The sequence below is a fragment of the Schistocerca americana genome, chromosome 3 (genome assembly GCF_021461395.2).
Source record: "Schistocerca americana isolate TAMUIC-IGC-003095 chromosome 3, iqSchAmer2.1, whole genome shotgun sequence".
NCBI classification, from domain to species: Eukaryota; Metazoa; Arthropoda; class Insecta; order Orthoptera; family Acrididae; genus Schistocerca; species Schistocerca americana.
In genome coordinates, this window is record NC_060121.1 from 525,612,917 (window position 1) to 525,626,862 (window position 13,946).

At 42.8% G+C, this 13,946-nt stretch overlaps 1 protein-coding gene across 1 annotated transcript in view; it reads right to left on the reverse strand.

Moving 5' to 3' along the window:
* Positions 1 to 5,323: 5,323 nt before the first annotated feature.
* LOC124607017 overlaps positions 5,324 to 13,946 on the reverse strand; it is a 231,844-nt gene continuing 223,221 nt past the window's right edge. The window contains exon 9 of the mRNA XM_047139176.1: positions 5,324 to 5,693. Coding sequence (XP_046995132.1) covers positions 5,473 to 5,693 — 221 coding nt within the window. The 3' untranslated portion in view covers positions 5,324 to 5,472. The remainder of the gene's footprint in view (positions 5,694 to 13,946) is intronic.

A 13,946-nucleotide genomic window follows, 5' to 3' on the forward strand; every position in this document is an offset into this window, starting at 1 on the left:
CAAGAAAGGGAAGGCAACCGTCCTCTTCCACCTCCATTGTAAAACGAATGTTCGGGTGGATCGAGTTCAGATGTTCTAGAAAGACATTCAAATTCTCCCTACCATGTGGCCAAACAATGAAGGTATTGTCAACATATCTAAAGAAACAGGCGGGTTTTATTAGGTGCTGACTCCAGTGCACATTCCTCGAAGTCTTCCATGAACAAATTTGCGATCACAGGATACAACGGACTACCCATCGCAACTCCATCTGTCTGCTCGTAATACTAGTCATTAAATAAAAAGTAAGTGGATGTCAACACATGACGAAAGAGATTAGTTAATTCAGCACCAAACCTGGCCTCAATTAACTGCAACGAATCAGACAGAGGAACACGAGTGAAGAGAGAGACCACATCAAAACTCACTAAAATATCAGAGTCATTCAACCTCATTCCCTCCAAACGACGTAAAAAATCAGCTGAGTTCCTGATATGATGTTCACACCGACCTACTTGTAGACTCAACAGAGAAGCAAAATGCTTGGCTACATGATATGTCGGAGCGCCGATGTTACTCACTATAGGACAGAATGGAACCCCTTCCTTGTGAACCTTTGGAAGGCCATATAACCTAGGTGGAACAGCACTATAGGTGTAAAGACTCTCGATAGTGTCCTGCGACAAACCACTTTTCTTCAGGAGGCTGTTGGTCTTTCTCTCAACACTTTTTGTGGGGTCAGCATCAATTCTGCAATACGCTGAATCAGGTAGTAAACGTTGCATCTTTCATACATAATCGTGTTTATTTAAAACAACAGTGGCATTGCCCTTGTCCGCAGGTAAAATAACAATACTAGGATCAACTTTGATAGAGCGTAAAGCAGCCCTCTCTGCTGCTGTTACATTACTCTTGGGTGGACTAGCCCTAGTCAAAACACGGCATGCCTCCCTCCTAACCTCCTCTGCAGCGTCAGGAGGTAGTTTGCAAACTGCCTGTTCAATTGAACTAATAAAATCAACTACTGGCAAACTCTTCGGAGTGGGTGCAAAATTTAAACCCTTCCCTAGCACGGATAAGGTTGCGTCGTCAAAAGATTTCTCTGTGAGATTAATCACAGAAAGTCGAGATATAACATCCAACTCCGCGCGATGAAAACGTTCAAACTTGGCCAAATGCCGGGCAGTGACCGAGTTGTATTCCCAGTCAGCTTGAGTCCATGAGGCACCGTCCAAACAATCCCAAGTGAAATCAGACACTTCAGATGCAACCATTAAATGAAAACGATACAATTCTTTGGAAACAGAATCCAAACGTCGATGAGTAAAACGAATCCTTTCGCGAACAAGAGCCAAGGTTGTGCACCATATTAATTCTCCTGCCACCAATTGTATCAAGCAATGTGCTGGCTCCTTAATCATCGATGTTTGGATTCTGTTTTCAAAGAATTGTATCGTTTTCATTTAATGGTTGCATCTGAAGTGTCTGATTTCACTTGGGATTGGTTGGATGGTGCCTCATGGACTCAAGCTGACTTTGAATTCAACTCCATCACTAACCGGCATTTGGCCAAGTTTGAATGTTTTCATCGCATGGAGTCGGATGTTATATCTCGATGTTCTGTCATAAATGTCACAGAGAAATCTTTTGACGACGCAACCTTATCCGTGCTAGGGAAGGGTTTAAATTTTGCACCCACTCCGAAGAGTTTGCCAGTAGTTGATTTTATTAGTTCAATTGAACAGGCAGTTTGCAAACTACCTCCTGATGCTGCAGAGGAGGTTAGGAGGGAGGCATGCCGTGTTTTGACTAGGGCTAGTCCACCCAAGAGTAATGTAACAGCAGTAGAGAGGGGAGGGCTGCTTTACGCTTTCTCGAAGTTCATCCTAGTATTGTTATTTTACCTGCAGACAAGGGCAATGCCACTGTTGTTTTAAATAAACATGATTATGTACGAAAGATGCAATGTTTACTATCTGATTCAGCGTATCGCAGAATCGATGCTGACCCCACAAAAAGTGTTGAGAGAAAGACCAACAGCCTCCTGAAGAAACATGGTTTGTCGCAGGACACTATCAAGAGTCTTAACACCTATAGTGCTGTTCCCTCTAGGTTATATGGCCTTCCAAAGGTTCACAAGGAAGGGGTTCCTTTCCATCCTATAGTGAGTAACATCGGCGCTCCGACATATCATGTAGCCAAGCGTCTTGCTTCTCTGTTAAGTCCACAAGTAGGTCGGTGTGAACATCATATCAGAAACTCAGCTGATTTTTTACGTCGTTTGGAGGGACTGAGGTTGAATGACTCTGATATTTTAGTGAGTTTTGATGTGGTCTCTCTCTTCAATCGTGTTCCTCTTTCTGATTCGTTGCGGTTAATTGAGGCCAGGTTTGGTGCTGAATTAACTAATCTCTTTTGTCATGTGTTGACATCCACTTACTTTTTATTTAATTACTAGTATTACGAGCAGACAGGTGGAGTTGCGATGGGTAGTCCGTTGTCTCCTGTGATCGCAAATTTGTTCATGGAAGACTTCGAGGAACGTGCATTGGAGTCGGCGCCTTTAAAACCCGCCTGTTTCTTTAGATATGTTGATGATACCTTCGTTGTTTGGCCACATGGTAGGGGGAATCTGAATGTCTTTCTAGAACATCTGAACTCGATCCACCCGAACATTCGTTTTACGATGGAGGTGGAAGAGGATGGTTGCCTTCCCTTTCTTGGCGTGTTGGTTAGGAGGAAGGATGATGGATCATTGGGACATGCAGTCTACAGGAAATGTGCTCACACTGACTTGTACTTACAGGCTAATAGTTGTCACCATCCGGCTTAGCGTGAAGGGGTACTTCGTACCTTGGTACACAGGGCACATGTCGTTTCTGACGCTGAGACTTTGCCAGCTGAGCTGTCCCATCTTGAAGTTACATTTCATCAAAATGGTTACAGTGATAGACAGATTGAACGTGCATTGCACTATCGACCAACTGTATATTGGGTGATTGATGATAATACTGAGTCAACACCTAAGTCTACTGCCTGTTTGCCTTACGTAGGAAACACGTCCAACAAGATCAGTCATATTTTATGGAAATACGATGTGAATTGTGTTTTCCGACCTCCATCTAAAATTAGAGTCCTTTTGAGTTCCGTTAAGGATGATCTTGGATTGCTAAGGCGGATGTATATCGTATTCTCTGTAGCTGCGGCATGGCATATATTGGTCAAACCATCAGGACCGTGGAGGACCAATGTACTGAGCATAAACAGCACACACGATTACAGCAGCTAAATAGATCTGCTATTGCCGAACATTGCTTGGATACTGGTCACCCCATGTTATATAATAACACCGAGATATTGGGATGCACGTCCTACTATTGGGACAGTGTTATTAGGGAGGCAGTTGAGATTAAATTAGCGATAAACCTCGTTAACAGGGATGGAGGCTTCTGTTTAAACTCTGTTTGGAATCCGGGTCTCACCCTTGTCAAAAAACAGAGGGACAGAGTCAATGCTACCTCACCTGTGAATTCATAATCTCACTATCGATAGCTCTGACTTTGGTCATCATTGGTGGCACTAGTGTTCAGTGTGTGTGTGTTATCTTTCCTGCTTCAGTCCGAGAACCGAGGTTTTAAATTTGCATGTACGCCGCCTGTCCAGCAGTTTGCCTTGAAAATGGCGGGGTGTTCTCCCACCGAAATATTGGCGGTCGCTGAAAGTTTTACCTGGCTGAATTCCCGGAAGTTATTTGAAAAGTGACTAAATTACTTGTGTCACATGATCTAATAAATTCCAGACTAAAGTGTGGATATACCAATGCTGAACTCATCATTAATGCCATTTTAAATTCTGAAATGTAGTGTCACAGTCAACTGACCACTGAAATTTCAGTCTTTTTTTCAACAATCTACTCAGTGGTTCAGAAATTTCAGCAAATCCCCTCACAAACTTCCTATAATAATTACAGAGCTCAAGAAATAACTGAAGCTGCATTGTTGTCTATAGTGGCACAAAATTGCAGACTGCAGAAATTAAATGTGGGTAAGTTCTGACACCCTCAGGAGTAAACACATGACTTAAGTAATTCACCTGAACTGCAGCAAATGGACATTTATTGATACTGAGCATCAGTCATGCTATGTGTAACTTTTTGAAAACTTCTTCCACCTTCTGCACATGCTGTTCCATATCCTTCACGAATGGAATTGTATCTTCAAGATAAACTGTACTTTGTTGTGTTCCAGTGTGTTGGGAAATCCATGTAGTAGCCTCTGGAAGGTAGTCAGTGCATTTTTAAGCCCAAACAACATTCAACAGTTTTGATAATGGCCTCAAAGTATTGTAAAAGTGGTCTTTGGACAGTCTTCTGGAACCACTTCCAACTGATGATAGCCATTTCTCAGATCCACTATTGAGAAATATTGATATTGGCCCAAGTTGTCCAAAGTCTCCAATGAATTTGGTATAGGATACACATTTAATAGTCCTTACATTCAGGTAATGTTATTTAGGATAAAATCTATATTCTCCTGTGCCTTGATTTTATTGTGGGGCAGTGATAATGCTTGCACCCCATGGGCTGTCACTACACTTAATATCATCAACCAACTGCCAGTCAGTAAACTCTTCCATTACTGGTTGCAAATGCCTTGGAATTCTTTAAAGTTTTCTTTACACTACCACAAATTTTAACAACTGAGCTTCCATAGCAGACATTGGTTCCCAATAAATATTTCAGTTTCTATCACAATGCAGATATGCCGATGGCTTCCTTATATACAAGGTCCCCTTCCAACCTAGAGATCATGCTGCATCTGCATCTACATCAATACTCCACAAGCCATCTGATAGTGTGGAACAGGGGTACCTTTGGTACCAGTAACTCATCCCTCTTTACCTGCAAATGGCGCATGGGAAGAATATTGGTAAGCCTCTGTATTAGCTCTAAGTCCTCAAATTTTTTCAACATGGTCCTTTCACAGGAAGTATGTGGGGAAAGTGATATGTTGTCAAACTCAAAATCAAATATTTTTAATTTCATAGGCATTGTATTTCATAAGTGAAACTGCAATGAAGATATATGTGTGTGAAGATTTGTCTATTCATAGCATAAAAATCCAATATATGTTATCTAAAGTGGTCTGCAGTGTTGATGGGAAATTGATAATAATTTCTGAGATTTTCCATATGCCCAATGCAGACACAAGTAATTGTATACTTTGAAAATGAGGGCTTAACTTATTAAATTATTGTTTTGATGGGTGACTTTGTTCTGTAGTCCTGTGAAGTTTGTGTCAGGATTTTGAGGTTTTATGTTAAAGAGGAAGAAAAAATAAAGGGATAAGCTAATAAATATTTTATGATTATTATAATTATCAGTATTCAAACGTTTCATTAAATAATATTCAAATAGTACATTTTAAATTAATAACACAGTGTAACACATTGAAAAGTCCTTTTTTTCAAAATTGTTAACAATTGCAACTTATACTACTTATATTTAAGTGCTTGAAACCACTGTGGATCATTCTTTGAAACTTTTTCAGGCCTTCCAGTGCTGTTGTGGTAGTGAAATTCAGAAACCCCTCGACCAGGAATTCCATTTACTGTACATTTAATGAATCGTTCTACCATACGTGCTTCCCATTTCCAACCTACGTAGTGAGTTGACAAGTATTCCACATTAACTTGTGCATGATATACTGTTGAACCTGTAACAAATTTAAAAGAAACAGCAATATACATACATCTGTATGTGGCACTGTATATTATATTTTACAAATTGTTTCATTCAGACTGAATAAAAGTTTAAAAAGCAAAATTGTTGATAAGAACACTTTTTATGCATTTGCTATACACAGTTGATATCTGTTACTTCTACTCAATTGTCCTTTTAGATTTCTATTGAAATTCAGTATACCATTCTCTAAAATTGCAAATTCCATCTTTTGTTTAAGAGCTCCTTTAGACAATGACATGGGTGGAAATAGAACATGACACTTTTCAAGGTAACATCCCATTTGTCACTGCAAGTGACTCATGATAACTTCCAAAACATTGTCTCTGGATCATAATTTGCACTTGGCCACTATGAGTCAATGATTGTTCTCTGACAAGGAGCTCCCTGACCTTTGGATTTCAATTATGGAGTTAAGGAGTCATGAACTTATTGTGTCTGCTAGATTTTAGGTTTTCCCAGACCAGTGGTTTGTTAAAAAAGTACATTTAATTGTTTAAATTTAATACTGGCCACAATATTCTAAGTTTTAGGTTAAAGGTACATTTCACTGAGGTGAACAATAAAGGCTAACAGCACTTTATCCAGTAGTAACAATGTAAGAAAAGATAAATAGCTACTTACCATAAAACTGACATGTGAAGCTGCAGAAAGCCACAATTAAGACACTGACACATTAGCTTTCAGCCAAAGCCTTTGTCAGAAAAAGAAAGAAACACACACACACACACACACACACACACACACACACACACACACACACACACACATTACCAGCATTCTCCAGCTGCTCAGACCAGGATGCAACTGTCACATGGAATAGAAGCAGCAATTTGGAGGGGGCGGATAGGGAAAAGGGGTTGCAGTGTATGGGTGGAGAGAGAGAAGAGCAGCACTGTCTGGTGGAGTGCGCAGGGACAAGACTGCCAACATGCCCAGTGTTTGGAGGTCGTGGGGCAGGGAGGAGGAGGGGGTGCAGAGGAAGAGCAAATAAGGAGAGGAGTGGGAAAATATGGTGGGTCCACTGGAAACAGGTGGTACACACAAAGATGGTGGGCAATGGGAATAGGACAGAGGGGGTAGAAACTATTGGGTGGAGGGTGTGGGGACAGTACTTACTGTAGGTTGAAGATAGAGTAATTTTGAAGCAGGGAATGTGTTATAAGGATAGCTTCCACCTGCACAGCTCAGAAAAGCTGGTGGTGGAGGGTAGAATCCTAATGGGTTGGGTAGTGAAGCAGCCACTGCAATCAAGTGTGTTACATTTGGCTGCATGTTGTGCCACAGGGTGGTTTACTTTGCTCCTCACCACAGTTTGGCAGTGGCTGTTCATCCTGGTGCACAGCTGTTTGGTAATCATACCAAAATAAAAAACTGTGCAATGAACTCAGCAGGGCTGGTATATGACATGGTTGACTTCACAGGTGGTCTGGCCTCTGATGGTGTAGCATAAGCCTATGACAGGACTGGAAAAGGAAGAGCTGTGTATGTGGATTGGGCAGGTCTTGCACTTGAGTCTTCCATAGGGATCTGATCTCTGTGGCAAGTGGTTGTGATTGGCAGAGGCAAAAGGATGGACTAGGATGTTGTGGAGGTTTGGTGGGCAATGGAAAACCACTTTAGGAGGGGTGGGAAGGATCTTGAGTAGAATGTCCCTCACTTCAAGGCATGATGATATGTAATCAAAGTCTCCTTGTCAACCCCTCATAGCACCCAAGCCCGGCCTACCTGATCTTTTCAACTTGACACATTCCCCAAAACTCCTTACAAACATTCCACCAAATCCAGAGCTGAAACATTCTCATAACACTGTTGTTAACCTGTCCACCAAAACCCGCAGCCCCACAGAATTTTCAGTCCTATCCAAAGGCCTCACCTTTAGCCCCCACACCCAAATTTAACCGTACTGGACTTGTGAAAGACCTACACTCCTTCTTCCGATCACTTCAATGGAAACACTTCTTTGCTGCCAATCCGTCGAACCAAAGCCAACCTAATTCCAACATTTAACCCTGCCTCTCCCAGTTCATACCACCATCAAACTGTGATCCCCCCAACCATCTGCTGGTCCCCTTCCAGGAATTCCTTATCTCCAACTTGGCCTAATCATCCTTCCCTAGACCTCTTCCTCAGAGCACCAACCTTTCAGCAGAAGAAATGACAGCCATATACCACCTTAAAACAAATCCTAACCTAATCATCCTACCTGCAGACAAAGGTTCCACCACTGTTGTTATGAATTGCAATGACTACCTGGCAGAAGACCTCTGCAAATTATCTTACTCCTCCACCTACCAATTCTGCTGAAGTGGTCTCATCCCAGAAGTCCAACATAACCTGTAATCCTTACTTAATGACTTAAGCCATTCCCAGAACCTTTCCCCTGAATCCATTTCCCTCCTCACCCCTATGACATCTTGCACATCCACTTTCTACATGCTCCACAAAATTCATTGACCCAACAATCCTGGTGCACCATTATGGCTGGTTATTGTGCCCCACTGAAAGAATTCTGGCCTTCATCGATCAACATCGCCAGCCAATTACCCGTAATTGAGCCTCCCTCATCAAAGGTACAACCCACTTCAGTCACCGACTCTCCACCATCCCCACCCCTTTATCTTCTGGATCCCTACATGTCACTGTTGACACCACCTCCCTATGCACCAACATCCCTCATGCCCATGGTCTTACCCCTGTTGAACACTACCTTTCCCAATGTCCTTTAGACACCAAACCCATTACCTCATTCCTCATTAAGTTTACCCTAAGCCACAACTAATTCTACTTTGAAGGAAAAGTATACAGACAAATCTGTGGCACAGCCAAGGGCATCCACATGGCACCCTCCTATGCTAACCTGTTTATGGGCCCTCTAGAGGAGCCCTTCCTAGCCTCCCAAAATGCCAAACCCCCAGTCTGGTTCAGGGTCATTGATGATATCTTCATGATCTAGACTCTGGGCCCAGGCACCCTATCTCCAGTCCTTCACAACCTCAACATCTTCTCTCCCATCTGCCTCACCTGGTCCTCCTTGGACCTGTGTGCCACCTTCCTGGACATTGACCTCCTCCTCACTGATGGCTCCATCCACATCTCTGCCCAAATTAAACCCACATTCACCAACAGCCCCTTCATTTCAACAGCTGCCATGCCTTCCATACCAAAAAATCCTTCTTGTACAGCATACCAAAAAATCCTTCTTGTACAGCCTGGCCACCTGGGGATGACTTATCTATAGTGATAAGAACTCCTTTGCCCAGAACACTGAGGATCTCACCATGGACTTCACAGACAGGCACTGTCTCCAAGGCCTAGTCCACAAACAGATCTCCCATTTAATTTTCCCTCACACCCCAAATCCTCTCACCACCCCCAAGAACCATCCACAAAGGAGTGCCCCCTTCGTCACCTAGTACCACCTGGAAGAACAGAACCACATCTGTTGTCAGGGCTTTGATTACCTATCCTCACACCCTGAAATGGGGGACATCATTTCCACCTCTCCTAAAGTGGTGTTCTGTTGCCCACCCAACCCCCCACAACATCCTAGTCCATCCATATGCCACTCCAATTTCAACCCCTTGCCACAAGGATCATATTCTTGTGACAGCAGCCATGCCATATACCATCTCTGCTGCAATCATTGCACAGCAGCTTTTTATATTAGTATGCCTATCAACCAGCTGTACACCAGGATGAATGGCCACTGCCAAACTGTGGCCAAAAGCAAAGTAGACCACCCTGTGGCACAACATCCAGCTAAACATAACATGTTTGATGTCAATGGCTGCTTCACTGCCTGAGCCATCTTGATCTTACCCTCCAGCACCAGTTTTTCTGAACTGTGGAGGTGGGAGCTTACTTTAAAACACATTCCCCACTCCTGAAATTATCCTGGCCTCAACCTACCGTAACACACTATCCCCACGCCCTCCACTTAACAGTTTCCACCCCTTCTGTCCTATCACCTCCTCCCTATTCTCATCTCCCACCATCTTTGTGTGCTGCTGTCAATGCACCTGCCCATCTGTCCCTGCTCCTCTCCTCCCACTCTGTCCCCCCCTTCCCTCCCCATCTCCCTGCCCCACAGCCTCCTGATGCTGTGCATGTTGGCAGTCTAGTCTCTGCACACTTCACCAGACAGCTCTGCTCTTTCCTCCCTCCACCTGTACACTGCCATCCCTTTCCCTTCTCCACCCCCTCTAGATTGCTGCTTTGATTTCATGTGACAGTCACATTCAAATCCGAGCTGCTTGAGAAGGTGGTCATGTGTGCATGAGGTGCGCTTCCTTGTGTGTGTGTGTGTGTGTGTGTGTGTGTGTGTGTGTGTGTGTGTTTCTCTTTTCCTGATGAAGGCTGTGACCAAAAGATAATGTGTAAGTGCCTTTGTAACTGTGCCTGTCTGTAACTTTGTGTGTCGTCTTTACGGCAAGTAGCAAACTATCTTTTCCTTATATCGTTGATATTCCAACCTGGAATTTCCTTGATGGAATTTATTTAATAATATCTTTGATAAATTTATTGTTTAATTTAATTTAATAATACTCATGTTTGTTTTCTTGTAGACTTAGCTGGACAAAACTGTAAATACACAAAAGCTCTTTTGCAATCTGTTAATGGCCTAAAAAAATTTACCACTTTATCTGCTCCCATGATTCAGACCATTCACAGCAGGGACAATAAATGTGGTAGACAGTCAGGGAGCAGTAGCTGACCGAGACAGACGCAGCAACAGAGAAGTAACCACTTTTGTGTCATTTACGAGTTCCTAACCAGGAGCGAATTTTATTGTATCATCTGTGTGCTTTAATAGTTTAGTTTTTTTTGAGTTTCTGCATGTAAATTTAATATCTAATAGACACAGTTGTCGTGTTTTCATTTACGCCGGAAAGTAAACAGATTTTGTGACATATTACAAGTTCCTAATTGGGGCAAATTATTTACTTTCACCTGAGTGCTTCGGTAGTTAGGTTTTTGAATACCTCCGTATTATTAGACACAGTTCATGTGTTTCACCTGGGTCTAGAGTAGAGTTATGCAGCATGTGCCGATAGTCCGTTTATCTGCACAGTTTAGTTTTTCATGCTCTTTGGTATGGGCAGGGACTGCGATTGTTGTGTGCGGATGTGAGCCGAGTTGGTGACACTTCACTCTCAGCGTCAGCCTTTGATGGGTTCAATTACACAGCTTGAGGCTGCAGTGGATGGGCACCACTGTTGTGGCCAGCTGTAGGGATCCAACGGATGTCCAGCACGTCAGAGTCCTCCAATCAGTCCTCACTGGTGACCAACCCAGTTACTGCTCGCACTGAGGCTGACCCTTCATATGTGGTCGAGTGGGGGGTTGCCCTGGGGCAAAGCAGGCGGTGAAAGACTTCCCAGGTGGCCACACATAAGGCCTACCCGGTTTGTCTGACAAACAGGTTCCACGTGCTGTCTGTGGCTGACACTGTTGCTGAGCCAGATGCTGTCGCCTGTCCTGTTTCAGAAGAAACCACTTAGCTTACAAGATCCGGGCAATCGCAGAGGGTGGGATTATTGGTAGTTGGGAGCTCCAGTGTTAGGCAGATTATGGGACTCCTTAGGGACTTGGCTGACAAGACGGGTAAGAAAACCAATGTGCACTTCGTGTGCATACCGGGTGGAGTCATTCCAGATGTGGAAAGGGTCCTCCTGGACACCCTGAAGAGCACAGGGTGCAGATAACTGCAGGTGGTTGCTCACGTTGGTACCAATGATGTGTGTCACTTTGGATCAGAAGCTGACAAGACGGGTAAGAAAACCAATGTGCACTCCGTGTGCATACCGGGTGGAGTCATTCCAGATGTGGAAAGGGTCCTCCTGGACACCCTGAAGAGCACAGGGTGCAGAAAACTGCAGGTGGTTGCTCACGTTGGTACCAATGATGTGTGTCACTTTGGATCAGAAGAGATTCTCTCTAGTTTCGAGCAGCTAACAGAAGTGATAAAGGCTGCCAGTCTTGCTTGCAAGATGAAAGCAGAGCTGACCATTTGCAGCATAGTCGACAGGACCGACTGTGGACCTTTGGTACAGAGTTGAGTGGAGGGTCTGAATCCCTCAGATGGTTCTGTAACCATGTAGGCTGGAGGTTCCTCGACTTGTGCCAAAGGTTGGTTGGGTTTCAGGTTCCGCTGAATAGGTCAGGTGTCCACTATACGCAGGAGACGGCTACATGGGTAACAGGGGCTACGTGGCGTGGACTGGGCAGTTTTTTAGGTTAGAGGGTCTCGGGACAACACAAGAAGGGCTTCAGTCACAAAGGGTGCAGGCTGAACACAGGAAGAACATAGATACAGGAACCATTGGTATAATAGTTGTAAATTGTTGTAGCTGTGTTGGGAAAGTACCAAAGCTCCAAGTGCTAATAGAAAGCACTGATGCTCAAATCGTTATAGGCACTGAAAGCTGGCTAAAGCTGGATATAAGCTCAGCTAAAATTTTTGTGAAGAAGCTAATGGTGTTCTGAAAGGATAAGCTAAACACGGTAGGCAATGGCACGTTTGTTGCTGTCAGAAGTAGTTTATCTTGTCGTGAAATTGGAGTAGATACTTCATGTGAGTTAGTATGGGCAGAGGTCATTGTTGGCAACCGGAATAAAATAATAATTGGATCCTTTTACCGACTTCCCAATTCAGATGATACAGTTGCTGAAAGGTTCAAAGAAAACTTGAGTTTTATTTCAAACATGTACCCGATTCATACGGTAATAGTTGGTGGTGACTTTAATTTACCCTCGATATGTTGGCAAAAATACATGTTTAATTAGGGAGGTACACATAAAATATCATCCAAAATTGTGCTAAATGCATTCTCTGAAAATTAATTCGAGCAGTTAGTTCATGAGCCCATGCGAATAGTAAACGGTTGTGAAAACACACTTGACCTCTTAGCAACAAATAATCCTGAGCTAATAACAAGCATCAAAACCAATTCAGGGATTAGTGAACACAGAGCTGTCATAGCGAGACTGAATATTGTAATCCCCAAATACTCAAAAAAAATAAGCGAAAAATATACCTATTCAAAAAAGCAGATAAAAATTCACTTGACGCCTTCCTTAGAGCAATCTCCAATTATTCCAAATTAAAAATATAAGTGTAGACCAGATGTGGCTTAAATTCAAAGAAATACTATCAGCAGAAATTGAGAGATTTATACAAAATAAATTAACAAACAACGGAGCTGATCCTGCTTGGTACTCAAAACAGGTTAGAGCACTGTTGCAGAAACTATGAAACAAACATGCCAAATTTAAACAGATGCAAAATCCCCAAGATTCGCGATCTTTTACAGAAGCTTGAAATTTAGTGCGGTCTTCAATGCAAGATGCTTATAACAGTTTCCACAGTGAAACTTTGTCTCAAAACCTGGCAGAAAATCCAAAGAGATTCTGGTCATATGTGAAGTATGTTAGCGGCAAGAAACAGTCAATGCCTTCTCTGCATGATAGCAATGGAGATACTATCAGACACAGTGCTGCCAAAGCAGAGTTACTAAATACAGCCTTCCGAAATGCCTTCACAAAAGAAGACAAAGTAAATATTCCAGAATTTGAATCAAGAACAGCTGTCTACGTGAGTAACGTAGAAGTAAATATCCTTGGAGTAGTGAAGCAACTTAAATCACTTAATAAAAGCAAGTCTTCTGGTCCAGACTGTATACCAATTAGGTTCTTTTTGGAGTATGCTGATGCATTAGCTCCATACTTAACAATCATATACAACCGTTCGCTCCACAAAAGATCTGTACCCAAAGACAGGAAAGTTGGACAGGTCACACCAGTATTCAAGAAATGTAGTAAGAGTAATCCACCAGATTACAGGCTCATATCATTAACATCAATATGCAGCAGGATTTTAGAACATATATTGTGTTCAAACATTATGAATTACCTCGAAGAAAATGGTCTATTGACACACAGTCAACATGGGTTTAGGAAACATCGTTCCTGTGAAACACAACTAACTCTTTACTCACATGAAGTGTTGAGTGATATTGACAAGGGATTTCAGATTGATTCTATATTTCTGGATTTCCAGAAGGCTTTTGACACTGTACCACACAAGCGGCTCATAGTGAAATTGCGTGCTTATGGAATATCGTCTCACTTATGTGACTGGATTTGTGATTTCCTGTCAGAGGGGTCACAGTTCGTAGTAACTGACAGAAAGTCTTCAAGTAAAACGGAAGTGATTTCTGGCATT